General features: G+C 43.8%; 1 protein-coding gene across 1 annotated transcript in view; it reads left to right on the forward strand.

The window, feature by feature from the left end:
• PRDM10 (PR/SET domain 10) overlaps positions 1–11389 on the forward strand; it is a 221294-nt gene extending 209905 nt beyond the window's left edge. The window contains 1 exon segment of the mRNA XM_030221158.1: positions 9692–11389. Coding sequence (XP_030077018.1) covers positions 9692–9895 — 204 coding nt within the window. The 3' untranslated portion in view covers positions 9896–11389.
• The last annotated feature ends 9723 nt before the right edge of the window (positions 11390–21112 follow it).

Below are 21112 nucleotides of genomic sequence, written 5' to 3' on the forward strand. Positions count from 1 at the left end.
CTAGTACAGGTCTTTGGGCACTCTAGAATTTACCTCTCTCCGTTGAGAAATCTGATCATTTAGGGGTCCTTTTACTAAGGTGCTCTTAGAGATTTAGAGTGCGCTAATCAAGACACTCATAGGACTATATTGGCCATCTTATAATTTAGAGCACACTAATCATTAGCTTGCACTAAATCCATTAATTCAACCTTGGTAAAAGGGACCCCTTAGTTCTACTCTTTGTTTCTATCATTTAACCAATAACCAGTCTATGATTTTTTAAATTTCCTGAGGAGCCTGTAATGAGGAACTTAATCAAATGTCTTCTGAAAATTCAATTATATTATATTAACTGACTCAGCCTTTTCCACATTCTAGATTAGTGAGGCATGATAAATCATTGATAAATCCATTCTATTAACAGGGGTGGAAATATATTTGAACAACTTAGGCACTAATTCAAATTTTTTTAAAAGAGCAGGATAATATTTTCTGGATTTTTTCTGTGGTTTAAAGGTAAAATGCATTCTTTGAAATGTGTTGATAGTGACATTTAATAGTTTGATATCACACTTTGTTTCTTTTTATTATTCTTTACAGACCAACAGAATCTTTAAAAATTGCTCGTCTAACCACCCTCTCTCCTCCAGGTTGCTTTTAGTAATTTTAGGAATCTGGTGCCACAGAGATTTTTCCAGCCTTCTCCATTAAGCCATGTTTATCTAGATATTCATTGTTATTCTTAAAAATAGCTTACACCATTTTATCCAGTACTGATGTTAGCTTTACTGGTCTGTAGTTTCCTGGATTACTCCAGGAACTCACTTTAAAAACTGGCATTACATTAACTGCCTTCAAATCCTTTGGTACAGTGACAGAATGTGATGATATATTACAAATTATCAGTAACAGATCTGCAAAATTTGAATTCCTTTCAAATACCATCAGGCCCTGTTGATTTGCTACTACTTAATTTGTGATGTGTTTCAGTTCTTCTGAATCACAACCTACAAAGAATGGTTCTGATATGAGAATCTTTCCAACATCCTCTGTATTGAAGACTGAAACAAAGAATTCATTTAAGGGGTCATTTACTAACAGTGTATTCTAATATTGTTAATACTTATTGAGTGCAGGGCCCATTGCATAAAATGGGACTTGTGACAAATAACGCACATTAATGACGTTAACATTTTCTATCAGTGAATGACCCTGTTAGTTTTCTTGTGGCTTTATCTTCTCCGAGTATAAGCAAGCTGCGCTGTTCCCACATGTGGGTGACATAATCCGATTGAGCCCCGGTGCAGATGCTGTTTTGCTAACACTAGAGAAAGTTCTAACAGCGTCCCACCTCGCATGCACTGGTGTCTTCCCATCCGAGACTCTTCCGTGGGTCCCTCAGTCTCTCTTTTTCCACGGAGCTGAGAGGACATGTTCGCGTAGTCTTCTCACACTATGCTGTTCAAAACTCTTTTTTTTGCTATCATGAGTGCCTTCCCCTGTGGGTACTTATCTTCTTCTTCTTTTTTTTTTTTTGTTAATTTATTCCTCTTATTTTTTCTCTAGTTTTTGGCTTTTTTTGGTTTCCTTTATTTATCGCGAGTGGCTGCGTAGTTAAGCCGCAGCCACGACCTCAATTTGAACGCTTCTCCTTTTTTAATTGTTCAAGATTCAGCAGTTTAATTTAGCCAACATTCTTTTTTTGATGTCCCAGAAGGTTCCCAGTGGCTTCAAGTGGTGCGCCAAATGTGGCCACATTATTTCACTCATGGACCCGCATAATTGGTGCATTGGTGCCTTGGGCCAGATCATGAACCCTCTGTTTGTGATCTTTGTCTCTATATGCAGGCCGGGACACAGAGAGTGAGATTGGCTCAACAGGTTCTGGAGCATGCTTAGAGAGGAGCTGGTGCAGTTGCTGCAGGGAGCTCCTGCTTTGGCATCAAGGGTGTTTGCACCCTCAGCGGAACAGCCCCAGGCCCTCTCTAAAGCTCCACCAATGCCGGTGCCCAGAACATTGATACCTGCACTTTGCAGGGTATCAGAGCCAAGGCCTGAGCAGGCAGTACCTCCTCTGACATCCAGGGAGGAAGCTTCCCCAGAGTCTGAGGGAAGGGCTGCTCCTTGACACTCCTCAGATTGTGGACTTTGTTTCACTAGGTCGAGGCAGGTGCAGATTCAGTCTCCTGATTCTCAAGAAGAAGAGGAATCTGACTGGAAGCGCTCATGGGTATCAGATAAGGATCTACATTACTTCTCAGAGGAGTCATATGGTATCCCATCTGATCCCTCACCACCTGAAGAGAGACGAAAATCTCCTCCAGAGGTGCTCGCTTTTACTAGTTTTGTCAGGGAGATGGCTGCGGCCATCCCATTTAAGTTGGAGACAGAGGAGGAGCTCAGGGCAGAGATGCTGTCTGTCTTGGGCTATAAGTCTCTCCTAAGGAAGGGGTCACTGTTCTATTGCACCCTAACCTTAAGGATGCACTGATGAGAAACTGGGAATCTCCTCTATCAGTGCAGGTAGCACCCAAGAAGGTGGCTATGCAGTATTGTATTCAGACGCTTCCGGATTTGAGAGGGCCCAGTTGCCCCACAACTTTTTGGTAGTCAAATCTGCTCTCAAACGAGCTAAGAGCTCTTGATCTCATGCCTCTGCACTTCCAGGGTGAAAGGCCGGAACCTTAGACTCGTTTGGGAGGAAAGCTTTTCAGGCCTCTATGCTCATTGCTCGCATCCAGTCCTACAAGCTCTACATGAGCCTTTACTTGGAGTCTCTAGTTAATAGTACACTTAATTTGGCAGATTTTCTTCCTTTGGAGCAGGCCACCAAGCTTGGCCAATTGGCCAATAAGCAGATGGAGTGTTAGCATTATTTGGCCTGGGGTGCTTATGACGCTTGATATTGCGTCCAGACTGTCTGGAATGGGTGTGGAGATGCACAGACTCTCATGGATGCGTTTCTCTGACCTGGAACAGGCTGTTCTGGAGAGGTTAGCAGATGTGCCCTGCCGGGGAACAACTTATTTGGAGAAAAAGTGGAAGAGGTTGCTGACCTCATTAAAAAGCACACTGATACTATCCACACTCTCTCTCAGCAACCTCCTTCTGCATCTTCTTTAACAAGAAGATTTTTGACTGGGCAGAGGCGCAGGTCCTAGGTACCAGTCTTCCACTCGGTCTACTCAGGTGACTTAGGGCCCCCGTCCCAGGCCTCGCCAGCTGTGACCCCAGAAATCCCAGCCGGCTCCCCAGTCAAAGCAGGACATGGGCTTTTGACTGGATTCAGCAGAGCATAGCTACACAAAGAGTATCCATTCCAGATGACCTACCAGTCAGAGTGAGGCTCACATTTTACCACCACAGATGACCACTTATAATCTTTGATCAATGTCTGCTTCAAATAGTCCATTGCGGGAACGCTTTAAATTGCCAGCAACCTCCAAATTTGCCACCGAGAGCACCTTACATCAGTTGTTAGCACAAGCAAGTACTTGTACAGGAAATCTCCGCCCTTCTGCATGGCCGGTCAAACCCATACCACCAGGAGAGGAGGGGCAGGGACTCTATTCCAGGTACTTTCTTGTGATCAAGAAGGGGGGCCATCCTAGACTTAAGGGCTCTGAACAGATTTCTGGTGAAAGAAAAGTTCAAGATGATTTCCCTGGGCACCCTACTTCCTCTCATTCAGGAAAACAATTGGCTGTGCTCTCTGGACTTGATGCCTATACCCACAGGAAGTATCTCAGATTTCGAGTGGGGAAACAACACTTCCAGAATCACATTCTGCCATTTGGCCTAGCATCTGCCCCCAGAGTTTTCACCAAGTGCCTGGCAGTAATCACAGCATATCTACGCAAACTGGGAGTGTGTGTGTTTCCTTACCTGGATGATTAGCTGGTCAAGAACACATCCTACGAGGGGGCAATTGAGTCAATGTGGTTGACTATTCAGGTGCTAGAGCTACTGGAGTTTGTCATAAATTATCCCAAGTCCCATCTCCATCCAGTATGACAATTGGAGTACATAGGAGCTCTGCTAGACACAGCTCAGGCTCAGGCCTTCCTTTTTCTAGCGAGAGTGGATCACTTGGTAGCGCTTTCCTTGCAGATCCGCAGCAGCCAGCAGGTTTCAGCTCAGCAAATGTTGAGACTGATGGGCCATATGGTCACCACAGTGCATGTCACTCCCAAGGCACAGCTCAATTTGGTCTCAAGCCACAAGGAACCTAATGGATGTCATTTGTGTCCCGCTGGAGTTGGCTCATGACCTTTTCTGGTTGGTGACCTGGTCCAATTCGACTCTGCGACTTCCATTCCAAATTCCACTGCATCAAAAGGTGTTGACAATGGATGCATCCAACCTAGGTTGAGGAGCTTATGTTGATGGGCTTCACACTCAAGGTCAGTGGTCCTCTTAGGAGGTTCATCTTCAAATCAATCTCTTTGAGCTACCGGCTATTTGGAACTCTAAAGGCTTTCAGAGATCGACTCCAAAACCACATTAACCAAATTCAGACAGCCAGGTAGCAATGTTTTATGTCAACAGGCAGGGAGGGTACGGGATCCTACCCCCTTGTGTCAGGAACCAGTAGATATGTGGCACTGGGCTCTCCTTCATGGGATGAGCCTCCGTGCCATATATCTTCCTGGCAAGAACAACTGCCTGGTGGACAGACTCAGCAGGATATTGCAACCGCATGAGTGGTCTCTCAACATGGGCATAGCCCAAAAAATCTTCTGAGAGTGGGGCACCGCCTCAGTGGATCTTTTCATCACTCATCTCAACAGGAAAGTCCCTCAGTTCTGTTCCAGGCTCAGATCACATGGCAGACAAGCGTCAGATGCCTTTCTCCTACATTGGGGAAGAGAACATCTGCATGCATATTCTCCTATACCTCTGATAGAGAAGACCTTGCTGAAACTCATAAGTACATAAGTATTGCCATACTGGGACAGATCAAAGGTCCATCAAGTCCAGCATTTTGTTTCCAACAGTGGCCAATCCAGGTCACAAGTACTTGGCAAGATCCCAAAAAAGTACAATACATTTTTATGCTTCTTATCTTAGAAATTAGCAGTGGATTTTCCCCAAGTTATTTTAATAATGGCTTATGGACTTTTCTTTTAGGAATTTATCCAAACCTTTTTTAAACCCGCTAAGCTAACTGTTTTACCTAATGTGGAACCTTGTATTACATAGCTATAGTTCAGGTTCCTTTGTCCCTTATGCATCATTTTGCACTTGCTCACATTAAATGTCATCTGCCATTTGGATGCCCAGTCTCCCAGTTTCGTACGGTCCTCTTGTAATTTTTCACAATCTTTTTGTGATTTAACAACTTTGAATAACTTTGTGTCGTTAGCAAATTTAATTACCTCACTATTTACTCCCATCTCTAGATCATTTATAAATATGTTAAAAAGCAACGTTCCCAGCACAGACTCCTGGGGAGCCCCACTATCTATTCTTCTCCATTGAGAATACTGACCATTTAAGCCTACTCTCTGTTTTCTATCTTTTAACCAGTTTTTAATCCACAATAGGACACTACCTCCTATCCCATGACTCTCCAGTTTCCTTTGGAGTCTTTCATGATGTACTTTGTCAAATGCTTTTTGAAAATCCAAACACACAATATCGACTGGCTCACCTTTATCCACATGTTTGTTCACCCCATCAAAGAAATGTGATAGATTGGTGAGGCAAAATTGCCCTTCACTAAATCCATGTTGTCTTTGTCTCATTAATCTATGCTCTGTAATTTTGTTCTTTATAATAGTCTGTACCATTTTGCCCGGCACCGACGTCAGGCTCGGTGGTCTAGAATTTCCCGGATCTCCTCTGGAACTTTTTTTTTAAAAATCTGCATTACATTGGCCACCCTCCAATCTTCCAGTACCCTGCTCGATTTTAAAGATAAATAACATATTACTAACAATATTTCTGCAAAACCAAGGCACCATGATACTACTGATTGCTCCTCATTGGCCTCTTCTTCTGGAGTTGTCTTCAGAAGATCAGTGGAGATTGGACCTTTTTCCAACCCTCATTATGCAGAACTAAAGGTCCCTTCTACATCCCAACCTCCAATCTCTGGCCCTCACGACTTGGATGTTGAGAGCGTAGAACTTGAATCCCTCAGATTACCTGAGGGTGTCTCCTGTATCTTGTGGGCTTCCAGGAAAGACTCCACTAATAGGTGTTACTCTTTTAAATGGAGAAGGTTTGCCGTCTGGTGTGAGGACAAGGCCTTAGATCCCTTCACTTGCCCAACACAAAAACTGCTTGAGTACCTCCTGCAACTCTCTGAATCTGGTTTTAAAACCAACTTTGTAAGGGTTCATCTTAGTGCAATTGGTGCTTATCAGTTTATAGGAGGTGAGTCCATTTCTATACAGCTTTTAGGGCCAGATACACTAAACTTAACGAGCCAGCAACGTGGGTTTTAAACTGGTTCTAGCCAGTTTAGCATGCAAATAGTAAACCGGGACATGCACAAATGGGTTCCCCGAGCCATTTTCCTGTCACGGTAGCAGCTAACGAAAACGGAATGCAAATGATCTACAGGTTATTATAATGAGCTAATTAGCAGATGCACAGCCGTTTCCGACTCCATGCACCGTGGAAAACCTAACGGGAGGTCTCCATCTCTCGTTGGGGCTGCTGAGCGGGACTCATACAGAGGACGCCAATCACAAAAGCTGAAAAAAAGTGCTCGGGGATGTCCTTCCCCCCCCCCCCCCCCCCCCCCCCCCCCCCCCCCCCGAATGCCTAACACTTGGATGTCCTTCACAAAAAAAAAAAAAAACAAGTTACGTTTTGTTTCAGCACTAAACTGCTGTCTGGTTTTCTTTTCATGTGCTGATTTCCTTGTAGCAGAACAGCTCTGACCCCTTCCCCCCAGGCATTTTTCTGCAGTCACAGTAGGGAGCTCCCTACAAAATCAAAGGCAAAAGCATTTAAAGCCTCCCCAGAGGGTGGGGAAGGGGGAAGTATACAAAAAACTTGATGATGGTCTGTTCAATACTTATATGTGAAGTTTCACTGTACTGTTGAAGTTTTATATTTTATGGTATCTGTTATACCATATTTATTTCATCATTAATAAAAATGTTGAAACATAAAGCCTCCCCAGAGCCCCTGCACCACCCACTCTACCAAATCGTCCCTGACCAGCGTCCTTCTCGGACGTGTTTCTCTTATGTGCCTGAAATGACCACAGCCATAGAGGTTCTCTCAACATTCTCCTCGTCCCCTCCAAGGTTTTTTCAGCTTGCATCCCCCCCCCCCCCCCCCCCCCCAGGATCGGGACCTGCGAGGACCTCCAAATCAAAACTATTTGGAGTCCCTCCCTCCAGGTCTTTCTCAGCCAATCACAGCGCATTTAGCTGATACCGGTGACATCTAAACGCGCTGTGATTGGCTGAGAGAGACCTGGAGGGAGGGACATCCAAATAGTTTTGTTTTGGACGTCCTCGCACGTCCCGATCCTGGGGGGTGGGGGGCGCAAACTGAAAACAGCCTTGGAGGGGACGAGTGAATGTTGAGAGAACCTCCATGGCTGTGGTCATTTCAGGCACGTAAGAAAAACCATGTCCCAGAAGGACGCCCATCACAAAAGCTGAAGGAAAATGTCCAGTGCTCATCAGGGACGTCTTTTTTGTGAAGGATGTCTTTGGCATACAGAGCAGCCAGCATAACGATTGGCTGCTCTGCGCATACTCAGCTGGCCGACTGGAAGGAAGGAAATCGTGTGCAAATGAACTAACAGCGAGCAGCTCATTTGCATGCGATTTCCTTCATGCATGTCCTTTCCTTACCGATTCGCTAAGGGATCGGTAAGGGAAGGGCTCTTCCTTGGAGTTTAGTGCATCTAGCCCAAAGTCCCCTACCAAACCTCCAGTTGTGTTATGAGATCTCAACATACCTCACCCAGCTGATGAAAGCTCTTTTTGAGCCTCTGGATACCTGCCACCTGAATTTTTTGGCTTGAAAATTTGTATTTCTGGTGGCGGTCACTTCAGCTCGCATAATCATTGAGCTCTAAGCCCTAGGAGCTCAACCACCATATATTAAATTTTATCACATCAGAGTCCTCCGCAGGAACTCCGCATGATCCTTCGTAAGATCATGTTGGAGTTCCATCTTAACCAGTCAGTTGTTCTTCCAACATTTTTTCCCAGCCCTCATGCCCATCCTGGTGAAAGTGTACTACATACTTTAGACTGCAAGCGAGTCTTAGCCTTCTATCTGGAGCAGATTGAAGCTCATAGACAGTCCACCCAGATTTTTGTTTCTTTTCACCCCAACAGGTTGGGGGTGGGCATTGGCTAACACACACTTTCAAATTGGATAGCAGACTGCATCTCCTTTGCTTATACCCAGGCAGGGCTGACTGTTGAGGGGCATGTCACGGCTCACAATGTTAGAGCCATGGCTGCGTCGGTTGCCCACCTGACATTAGCCTTCATAGAAGAGATTGCAAGGCTGCAATGTGGTCTTCAGTCCACACATTCACATCCCACTACTGCTTGGATCAGGACACCTGACACATCAGTCGGTTTGGACAGGCAATTCTACAGAATTTGTTTGGTGTCTAGAATCCAACTCCACCCTGCTAGGCCCTGTTTTATTCTGTTCCAGGCTGCACCTACACCTAGTATGTATATAGTTTCAGGTTGATTGAGATTTTAGTCTTGACATTTTGGAACTCCATTATCCTAGCTTTCTTGTTTTCAGTGAGCCTGGTAGCTAGGGATTCAACATGTGGTAATAGCATGGCCTGCTTGTCCTTGTATAAAACAAAGATACTCACCTGTAGCTGGTGTTCTCTGAGGACAGCAGGCCGTTTATTCTCACATACCCTCCCCTAGGAGCTGTTTTTGGTTGTATTCTTTATGCTTTTCACCTGACTGGGGGACCTGCACTCGAGTGTCGGGTGGGAAGGCACCAGTGCGGTGTGGTGGGATGGTGCTAGAACTGCTAGCGACTCAGTGTCCACACCGGGGCTCCGTCAGATAGCGTCACCCACATGTGAGAATAAGCGTCCTCGGAGAACACCAGCTACAGGTAAGTATCTTTGCTTTTCCTGAACACCCCTTCTACCACTTGGTCATCTAATGTTCTTGACTCCATCACAAGGTTCTTGGTTTTGATGTATTTGGGGGGGGGGGGGGGGGGGGAAAGATTTATTAGTTTTTTCCTTTTCAGCAAGTTTAATTATAAATTTTCTATTGGTCTCCCTTATTGTTTTACATTTATCTTGCAACTGCTTGTACTCATTCCTGTTTTTGTCAAAACATACCCAGTGGTAAAAGAATAATGCAACTTCATCCTTCCACCATTTGGTGCCCACTGATTTAAGAATAATGCAGCTTGACCCATCATGTGTTGTGGGTACAACTATACTGGAACCATATGCATAGTTGGTTGCTAATCTAAGGGTAGCATAAGATGCCATTATGCAGGAAACATAAAGCTACTGAAAAATGTGGGGACCTGGCCCTTGGGCATGTTGCATAAGTGATCAGGAAGCTATTGGCATTTCCATATTTTGTAAAATTTGCACAAATGGGAACAACTGAATTTTGTTCAGGTTAGAAAAATCTGAGCTATTGAAAACTGATGCATTAAACTAAAATGCACATAGAACCAAAATATATACTAATGATATTGACTCTCCTATGTCTGACTTCTCTCCTTCCAGACCAATTATGTGATATCTGAAGGACAAAGTGACTTAGAAGTGAACAAAAACTCCTCATTATCAGAGGGGGTACAACTAGGTGTGGCTTCTTCCTCAGACTCCTTGGAGCAGCAACCAGGCAGTCAACAACAAACCACGCAATATATTATCACTACGACGAACAGTGGGAATGGAGGCAATGAAGTCCAGATCTCTAAACCATGAATGGCCTCCTATGGAGCGCAAAGGATTCTTACCATCTTGTGATGGTTACAATTGATGAAACCCCCAAGACGGCCAAACCTCCATGAGCTCAATGAGGGATTCACAGAGTCATAAGAAAAGCAAGATCTGGGTACTCATGTTTCAGAGGTTCCTTGAAGAATGGGGAGGAGGATCAATCGTAAAGCCTTCATCTTTGGGGGAGGGACATTGCAGAAGATGGAAAATTAAAGCTAGATCCCTGCTGGCTCTGGATTTTAATTTGCTAGCATGTTGGACAATTGTCTTATTCTTGGAGGTACACCATAAATCTCATTCATTGTGTTTGTACCACAGGTGCGAATGAAAATTAGCCAATTAACAAACAGTTCTTAAAATTGATGGTTGGCATAGCATGTACTTGCCAATGCATAACAATAGAACATTTCTTCCTGTTTTATTTGCTGTGTATCCAAACTGCAGATGTTGCTTTTTAAAAATTTTACAAATTAATATATTCCTGATACCTATCGATCTAGGGAATGTAGGAAATTTGGGTCCACAGACCCACCAAACTAAAGTCATATATCTTGGGCGGAAGGAGCAACAGCAACAAAAAGCCCCACAAAACATAGATCTGTGATATCTGTATAACAGTTGAGCCATGCAAAGAATGTCATTTTATTTATTGTACACTACGTGTTTACATGTCACATTAAATGATGTGAGGAAAGAAACCTGCAGATATGGAGCGCAATGAATCCCTCCTTTACCTCCCTCCCTCACAAAAAAAGAAAGTAATACAAAACATAGCATTCCTATTTCCTCTCCTTCACCTAGGAGAGAGGCCCCTTGTCTTGCAATTGTGCCATGTCAATGTATAAGTGCTTCAGGTTTTAAGCCAATAAGGGACCACTTCTCCAGTTATAACGGTTATATTAGGAAAGGGCAAAATCTCTTTCTTTTATTCTTTAAGCTCCATCTCTTGCCTTTTGTGTTTATTCGTTTAGCTGTAAGCTCTTGAACTGAAGGGCAAGAGGTATAAAAGCTGGTTAGATGAGAACTATACATCTCTCCCCCTTCCCTCCTTGATGCACAGACATTCACACAATAATAAACTCTACTGATGCCTAAAACAGTGTTTCTTTTCTTTTTGGGAAAATTTAAATTAAAAAAGCTTAAAAAAATACCAGTTTTGCATGACAATATGCTGTAACTAGCTAATGTATTTATGAGTTTAGTTTGTAGCTTAGCATTCAGGAAGAATTGAAACACCAAAAAAACATTAACAACACAGTTAAACTCAGATATGGGTGGTTTATGATTAGGAAGCAGTTTTTTTTTTTTATTTTAAATCATCTTTAAAAGAAATCTGTGGCCTTTGGGTATTAGTATTTCAAAAGTATGTAGCAAAGTGAATTACAATGTATCAATTCAAAATCTTACCATTAAGGGGGTCTTTTACTAAAAGCTATCAAATGCTATTTGCAACAAAGCTCATATTATGCAATGGGCTCTGTGGTAAATAGTGTGCATTGAGGACTAGATTAAGTAAACAGTGCTCAAAAAACAGCGCTGAAACAAGTCCACACGGAGCGCTATTCTATAACTAGCACTCTGAGTTGGGCGCTGTATATAGAATAGTGCAGTGCTTAGAGCCAATATCCACACCAAACTTTGGACGTGAGGATTTACACCAGCTGAAACCTGAAATAAATCTTAGAGTGGCGCGGATCTCCGGTATTCAGTAATACCGTGCACATCTTTAGTGAAAACCCCTGACCCGCCCATGGCCATGCTCCCGTTTGAGTTGTATGCACGCAGATCTTTATAGAATGGCGCTTAGCAAGATGTGCGTGCAAATCCAAATTGCTGCCAATAGTTGATTGTTAGCACCCAGTTCTTGGTACCGATTGGCTCATTAGCCAATTTAGTTACACACGTCAGGATAGCATGCAGTATATAGAATTGCCCTTTAACAGTGCATGCTGTTAGCAAATAATATACTGAGGGGGTCTTTTACTAAAGCTTAGCTTGAGTTATCTGCAGCAGGGCCCATAGGAATAAAGTGGACCCTGCTGCAGATAACTCGAGCTAAGCTTTAGTAAAAGACCCCCTAAGAGTTCTTTAGTGTCTCTGCTACAAGTTCCCTAACCTGTGTGGGGGCAGGAATCTTAGCAGGAGACTCACCGATTGCCTCATACATTCATTAGATCCAGTTGGTCCACATATGTGATAAATGGTTGAGAACAGGGTAGTCACTCTTACCTGTTAGAATTGAAGCATCCCTCTTTCTAGCCTTAGGCTTGCTCACATTGCAAGAAACCCTGATCTACATACATTGTTACCTTTTTGAGTCCCAGATGTAAATGGACTTCTGTTTCTGAACATGTTGCCAGTAATGCCAAAGGGCCCCTTTTACCACGCTGGGGCCTGCAGTGGCGTCAGCATGCGGGTTTGCCATACGTCAAGGCCCCTTTTTGCCGCAGTGGGTAAAAGGCATTTTTTTTTAAGGAAATGGCCATTCGGCAAGTTAACCACTTGCAGCACAGCCATTTCTTAGTGGAGCCTTTACCGCCACCTGGCGGCAGTGTCCTGCCCAATTACTGCCAGGTAAGCCCTTGGCACAGAAGGTTTTTTTTTTTTTAATCTGGTGCGCCACAAATGGTGCACAGAGGGGCAGGCACTACTGCCGAGCTCCTGCGGTAGTGCCTGATTGGTGTGCACCAATGCCGTGGTATCTGTACCTTGGCGTTGTAACAGGGCCCCAAATTGCAAAAACCAGTTTGCTCTTGCATGAGGAAACAGGTGAGGACGATCAAGATGACTGCTTCCAGGGAGTTCAGAGGACTTGTATGGGAGGAGTTCATAGAATATACCATATAGCTTTCAATAATGCAAAAGGAGTGTGGAGAAAAATTAGAAACTATATCCCAGAAGAATCTCCCCCCACCCCAAATAAACATTGAATGCAAAATGAGTATAAATAATCAAAAATTAATCAAACTGAAATTATTGGAAGGAAAAAACCTCAGCGCCCAAGCCAGCAGTGCCTTTTCACACTGGCATACAGTAAAAGTAAACACCTAATCAGCATTAAAAAAAAAAAAACCTTACAATGTCATTCAAAAATGTTCTGTGTAAAACACTTGTAAGTATAATTCTCATTTTGATTTATCTGTGCTCAAGTGGTTGCTGAGAGTTCTTTTTCAAAACACGCAACAAATGCACACGATTAATGGCATTTGTTTCAAAACAGGGAAAATGTTCTGGCTACCCATACCTTCTTAACAGGAACAGTTTTTATTAGATGCTTACTGGTCTGTATTGCTCAGTGAGTGGAAGGACGCTGCCTTGTTTCTAGAGCACCTCTCTGTATAAAGGGACCCCTGGAATTATACATGGCTGTGTTCTGTAGAAAATTATCAAGTTTGTTTTCTTTGTCCAAACGCATTCCAGAATCCTGACAAATGAAGCACCATCTACTGACACCCCAATTTATTAAAAGGAATCTTTGTCAAAATTGTGTATGAAAAATAAGGGAATGCAAATGAATAAGCCTTTATTTACACTATCTACAAAACCATGGGTTAATTTTTGGGGACATTCTCAGAAGTCACTACTGCCCATTAACAGCTGCTCTGTTTTATTTGCTGCATTAACAGTTAACACATAGCTACCTTAGCGTTAACTGTAATATGCAGTCTCAAGCTCCTTCTGTATTAGCTCTGCACACTAACAGCACAGTTCCATGTTAACAGTTGATGGTGTGACAAGTTAGTGCATGATAATTCCTGTGTTAAACAGGAAGGAAGTGGGGACTTTGTCTTGTGATTAATTCAGAGGTTCTCACCCATCCCCTAAATCCTGTGAGCTATTTAGGGGTGTAGTTACTAATGTAAGCTACTGTTAAGATGTGTTATTTTATGGTTAACCCCAGTTATTATATCTCACTGCATAAAACGGGACATAAGTTAAAATAGCACGCATTAATAACTACATCCCTTGATGCGGGAAATACTGCATACTAAGAAGAGAAGTTATCAATGTGGGCTACTGTTAAAATGTGTTAATTTACTATTCCATTACATAGCTTCTCACTATTCCAGAACCTGTGGGATAGTTGTGTCCATCACCCAGCAAGTGGAGATAGAGAACTGAAGATTGAGCTAAGACATCTCTCTCTTGGCATCCAGTCCAGCTCCTCAATATTCTTTGTCTCCTGCAGGTGGATGGACACATTTACAGCCTCTAGTGAGTGATTTACTCCTGGTCCAGTTGGTCAGCTGGTCCTCAGTTGAGCTTTGCAGGTGGCTTGAATTCGCAGAGTCATGTCTAGAGGTCTTCAGATCCCTGTCTCTGATGCCCTGCGAATTTACTTCTTCCTTCATCTCTCCTCTGAACTCTGTGGAGCTCTCCTTTTCCAGCACAATAACCCAAAAAAATAGAACGGAGAAGGACAGAAAGTATGGGATAGAATATCAGTCCTGATTCTTAGTTTTAAACAATTTTATTGATGACCTATCACAGACAATACAATATTTATACGCTATGTTCAAGATACATCAGGAAACAAATGAACAACTTGTAATCACAACATAGAGGTAGCCATCACTTTTCTCTTTAGCTTCCTCCCTCTCTACTCCCAGCTATTTCTCTTTTATCCATACCTCTATATCCCTCCCCGCAACCCCCCTTCTGCCCTTCCTTACCCCTCTAATATTCCTCCCCCCTGTAACCTCCCTCCCCCCTTTGTCCACCCCCCTTCCAGGCAGCTACATATCTCCAATCGCCCAGGGAAATTGACCTATTCACTATCTAAAACCTGTAGCTAATTTCGCTGGGTCCAAGCTCAGTCGATTAAGGATGGAACTTCGGGCCCTAGGGGCTAAAGCATTGATATATGATTCCCATATTAAGTAGAATTTACGCTGTATTTTGGGTTTATAATATGAATCTCGCAGCTCCATTAGTAGCAACGCATGCCACCTGTTGCGCCATTGCCAAAACGATGGTGCCTCTAAATGTATCCAGTTAACTAAAATGCATTTTTTTCCCACGAGACATGCTTTAAAGATTAGCAGGTTATGACTAACGGTACCTTTCCCCTTCAGTAAATCGACCCCCAAAAGGGCCGTTTCCGGTGTCAATGTCACCCTCCGCCCCAGGATTTCGCCTAAGAACTTCGCTATTTGTTCCCAGTAAGCGGATATCGCTGCACAAGCCCACATAGCATGATAATAGTTATGATTGAGATCTCCACACCTACCACAAGCTGATGATTCCGCCCTACCCATTTGATATAATCTTGACAATGAAGTGTATGCCCTGTAAATACTTCTTCCTTGGCATTCCCTCAATTCCGCGCTACTAATCCGTCCCCTGATCTGCCTCAAGCTGCTCCTTAATACGTCTATACTAATCTGTTTCTGTATATCTGCCGTCCACTTCCTGGCCAACTTTTCGAGATTCTTTGGTGGTCTACTCATTAATAACCTTTTGTGCAACATTGAGATAGAAGCTGGATCAGTTGTTGGCGTATCAAAAAGTTCGTCAAATTTGGAGGTCACATCAACTTCCAAAAAGTGTGTAGGCAGCGTGAGAATGTAATGAGAAACCTGTTTAAAGGCGTATGTATCTGCCCATGTGTTAGAATTGAGATTCAAGGAGTCCATGGATTTAAGGCGCCCATCCTTGTCTACAAAGTCCTCCACCATGTGAAGTCCTTTATCTCCCCAGCTCCGGATACGTTTATTCTCTAACCCTGGTTTAAAGTTTCCGTTACCTCTAATGGGTAGCAATCTACTAATATGTGCATCAAAGGACCAGAGCCTTGCCATCTCCCCCCATATCGTCCGCAATGGCTTCACCAACATACTTCTACGAACATAAATAGGCAGATCTAAAGCCTCAGCCTGCAGTACATAATTAAAATGCAGAGGTCGCAACCAATCCGCTTCCATCTGCAATGGGGTACAACGTGATTCTCCCTTTAGCCAGTCTCTCAGGTGTCGGATCATACAGGCTCTATTATACCACCATAGGTTCAATATGCCAAATCCCCCTCTATTCCATCCATCCATCAGATTTTCCATACTAATCTGTGGCCTTTTCCTATGCCAGAAAAATTTTGAAAGCATACCAAGCAGTTTATTCCAATCGCTTTTGGTGAGGCATAGTGGTAAGGTCTGAAAGTAATAAAGCCACTTGGGAAAGATGATCATATTGAACAGTGAAATTCGGCCTAGCAGTGACACCGGCAGCTCTCTCCATCTCTCCAGAAGCATACTGGTAGCTGAGAACAATTGGGTAATATTCAATTTATACAGCCTCCGCGGATCCCCCGGCAATTGAATACCTAAATATTTAAAGACTTCTTCCGTTCGTTTCAGAGGGCAATTGAGCTGAGACCACTCTGTATCAGACATATATAAAGTCTGAGCTTCAGATTTATCTAGGTTGAGACGAAAACCTGAGTAATCTCCAAATTCTTCGAATATCTCCAAAAGTGCTGCTAGGGAAGTCCGAGGTTCCTGCAAAATCACCAACAAGTCATCCGCGAAAGCTGCCAACTTAAATTGTTCCTTACCCACCTGTACCCCCCTCACCTCTGGCATGTGCACTATGTCTCTAATCAGTGAATCCATGACCAATACAAACAAGAGAGGTGAGAGTGGGCAACCCTGCCGTGTGCCCCTCTCTATCGGAAAGACATCCGAAACTATTCCATTGATCAATACTTCTGCCACTGGCTCCTGGTACAAAGCCTTAATGGCTTCAATAAAATAACCATTTATCCCATAAGCCTCCAGTGCCGCATACATAAAGGACCAGTTAACACGGTCAAACGCTTTTTCAGCGTCGAAACTCACTAACAACGATGGTACGGAGTCTCTATGGATTGTCTCTAGTGCTAATATTATCTTCCGCAAATTACGTGCTACTGACCTCTCGCGGACAAACCCCACTTGCTGCTCTGCGATCAATGATGGCAAAACTCTAGCTAAACGATTTGCCAAGATTTTAGCAATCAGCTTTGCTTCAAACGGCAATAAAGAAATAGGTCGATAAGAGCCCGCTCTATCTGGGTCTCGACCTGGTTTGAGCAGCACAATGATCTGTGCTTTTCGCAATGTTTCCGGCAATTGCCCTTTCTGCACTATGGCATTAAACACCTCCGTCAAGCATGATACTATATCATTTACCATTAATTTGTAGAATTCGGATGTATAGCCATCTACCCCCGGTGACTTGCAAAAAGGACTAGTTCTAATACACCATCTCACTTCTTCCTCATTAATCTCCGCGTTAAGCATCTCTCGTTGTGCCTCTTGTATCTGAGGAAGCTCTTGACCCTTCAGGTACGAAGCTGCCTCGAGCCCTATATCAGTCGGCGACGAATATAGGTCAGCATAGAAATTTCTGAACACCTTATTGATATCTGCATTTGTATGAGAATAAAAACCCTGCTCGTTCAGAATTCTAACTACACATCTACGCCCGCCCACTTGGTTAACCATCCGCGTCAACAGTTTACCTTGTTTATTAGCATGCTTGTACAGCTGGAAGCGAAAATAGGTCAGTGACTTTTGCGTTTTTGTCTGGATCAATTGATTTAATTCCACTTGCGAGGACAGGAGTTTAGTCTTATTCTCTATTGTCGGCTTGCGCCCATACTGTTGTCTATCTCTTCTCACTTGAAGCTCAAGCCGTACCAACTCAGCCTCCTTCGCTTTCTTTTGATACACCGAGTATGAAATAATATGTCCCCGCAAGACCGCCTTTGCTGCTTCCCAGAAAAGGATCGGATCTCTAATGTAGCTTTCTTGGTTGCAGTCTACATACTCTTCCCATTTCTCCTTCATAAACAAGTGAAATTTAGGATCATGATATAAGGCCCTGGGGAATTTCCACTGAAACCCTATCTTCTCTTCTCTGTTCCAATCCAACACCACCCAGATCATTGCGTGATCAGACACTGCAGTAGCACCAATTTCTGCTTGTTGTAATTTAGGCGAAATCGTCCCTGATAGTAATAGATAATCTATGCGGGACTGCGTCCCGTGTGCTCTTGATAAATGAGTAAAGTCTCGCGTGCTAGGGTGCAGCAAGCGCCATGAATCCACTAAGTCCAGTTCAGAACAAACCCAAGGGATTCCTCTAGTAAGGTTCAACGGAGAGGCCCTTACGGAACCAGTACTATCCATCAGAGGATCCGATACCAAATTAAAGTCCCCTCCGATAATAATTGGGATCTGATCAAAGGTTTGTATATGTTTAATAATTGTCTGAAAAAAATTTTTATCATATTGGTTAGGCGCATACAGGTTGACCAACAGCAGCGGTTTATTGTTCAAAGTAATATGTTGAATTATATACCGTCCCTTGGGGTCTACAACTCTCTCATTTAAAACATATTGTGTCCCTTTTCTAATCAATATAGCTACCCCTGCTTTCTTATTATGCGCAGGACTATCCACCAATTCCTGCACCCACCACTTACATAATTTCTTATGTTCAATTGCAGTTAAATGGGTTTCTTGCAACATGACAATATGGGCCTTTTGTCTATTTAATGCCTGTAGCAGCTTGGCACGTTTAATTGGCGATGATATGCCGCCAACATTCCACGATATTACTTTAATCATTGCATCAAGCCACTATTGGTCATGTCACAATGCAGATATATTTGATCTTTGGGAGAAGTGTCCCAGCTCACCTCCCCCTTTACATCCTGCCCTAATATCGGTTTAGTATCCCCAGGTCCTTTCTGTCCGAATAACCAGCTGCCTGGAAGAATTCCCTCCCCCCCCTCCCCCATCCCCCCCTAAGCCCCCCCCCCCATCAGCTCCCTCCCAACCTTCCATAGGAACTCCTATGCGAGTTCGTCACGCTTTGGCACCACATTTCCTCCCTCCATACGTCTATGGGGATCTCCCCAACATGACAAAATATTTTTAGTGCTTAATCCCCATGATATCATGCATCAGCTCCAGACTCTCTATTCATGACATTAGCATTCCTGCCGATCACGGGTTTCCTCTGAGAAAGAGGTTCAGTCCTGATTCTTTCTCATCTGGGGTAAGGCTTCTGAGGAGTAGCCAGCAGTGGTAAGTCCGACTAAAGTTTGGCTCAGAACCACTTGGAGGGCTGCAGGTTCTACTTGGTACAGGGAAGGATCCTGACTCACCACTAGGACTACACATTGTGCTGTGATTGTGTCAGTCAGGGTGAATGGCAACTCACATAGAGGCAGTTAAGCGGTTTTCCCACTGTGGGACCCACCAGCTGGCATCAGGGTTTTGCAGTGTGTGTAAGCCAGGAATCCTGTGGGGGAAATGGTCAGTGGCATCACATCTTCAGATTTGGTGCAGCATCTGAATATGCCAGGGACTTCAGGCTCGCTGGAAGGGCTGGCGTGCAATTTGATACAGGAGAGCGTAGGAATAGGCACCATTTTGTCATTGCCAACTGGCAGTGAAGAGTCTCTGATCACGCATGGAGCACAGCAAACGTTCTAGAACCTTAGGGCTTGACATAGCATTCAGCTGCATCGGGATCTTTGTTTTCTCCAGAATTGATATTGTTTTTAAACCAGTCCTGTTTACTGAAGCAGGAACAGTCAGAATTGCTGCAAGGTGCTTCAGCTTCCTGCCCTGATGGTTCCGAAGAAATCTTGTTTAGCCTCATCTGTCCACTCCTGGAGGTCTATCTCTGCTTTTCCTTCCTTATCTGATGTGGCATTGGTCTATTCAGAGGAACCATCATTGAAGGAGAGTTTAGAGGAGGGAGAATACATCATATAACTAAGCAGGGGGATGACCTGAAAGTACTGTGGTTATTAAATAAAGAGGAGTTCAGTACTCTTATTTCTGAGACATTGGCAGTACTTTCCACTGAAAGCCTTCTGCTTTGGCATCAGGAGTTCCATCTTTGTCGATCATGAGTGGGCTTAGAAGTCCTTCTAAGAACTTCCTGATGTATCCAGAAATTCAAGAACATTATAGCAGAATGGATCTCACTGGAGGTGGGGCTGAGAGTGGGAAGAGCCATGGTTTGCTTCTACCTGTTGGTTCTGGAGGAGAAAGAGAAATTGCAGCTTCCCAAGTGGACTCCCTGGTTACGGTGCTAAGAAGACCACCTTCCTAGTGGAAGAGGGCATTGCCCTAAATAACCTACAGGGTAGGAAGCTAGAAGGCTTGTTGAAACATGCCATTGATGTGGTCTCTTTGGGCTTTCAAGCGACACTGAGCATCTTGTTTGTGGCTACAGCATGCCTCAAATGACATCACAATGTGCAAGATGAGCGCCATAATGCCCAGCTGGAAGCGGGGTTGGCCTACTAGGCAGATACTAATTATGATGTGTTATGGCCCACAGTATATCTTTGGCTGTCGCCAGCTCTAGTTGTGGCATTGGGTTGGGCTTACTTTCTCTGCTTTTTGGAGGCAGGGCTCTCCCGGTGCACAAAGAAGCTCAGTATTCTTCCTTGAAACTTCTTGATGTGTGTAGAGTCCACATTAGGTAGCTGGAAATCACAAATTAGTTTTGCAAATCGGACAGACTGTGCTTTTTGGTATGCAGAGGCTTGGCCTCATGGCTTCCAAGCCCAGAATTGCTAGATGGCTGAAGGAGACTATCATGTCAACTTATTTGCTTGAGGGCTCATGCTATGAGGTGTACAGCGACAGCTTGAGTGGAGACTACCTTATTGTCTTCAGCAGATATGTATAAGGCAGCGACATGGTCGACATTGCATACTTTTGCCAAACACTACAGGGCGGATGTTACGGCTCTGAGGTCCAAAGTTTTGGGGCTTTGGACCTCAGAGTGGCAGTGCCAGGATCCCACCTACTCTAGGAATTGCTATTAAACATCCCACAGGATCTGGAATAGTGGGAAGCTACTTAATGGAAGGAGAAACTAGGTCTTACCTGATAACTTTTCTTTCCATTAGACCTTCCCACTATTCTGGAGGCCCACCCAAGGTTTCTGAGATGTTTAGTCGCTGCAAAGTGATGGGTCAAATAACGACTGTCACCAGATATGGTACTTCCTGCATATCTCTTGTTGGCTAGAGATGAGAGAGGTGCACACATATTTGCTTGTCTGGTTAGTATTAGGTTAGTGAGTTGTTTAGGTTGTTGTGTTTATTCTGAGTTTATCTTTACTGCTTGTCTGTGTAAATACTGAGGAGCTGGACTAGATGCCAAAAGAGAGATGTCTCAGCTCAGTTTTCAT

Source organism: Microcaecilia unicolor, chromosome 12 (assembly GCF_901765095.1).
Source record: "Microcaecilia unicolor chromosome 12, aMicUni1.1, whole genome shotgun sequence".
Lineage (NCBI taxonomy): Eukaryota > Metazoa > Chordata > Amphibia > Gymnophiona > Siphonopidae > Microcaecilia > Microcaecilia unicolor.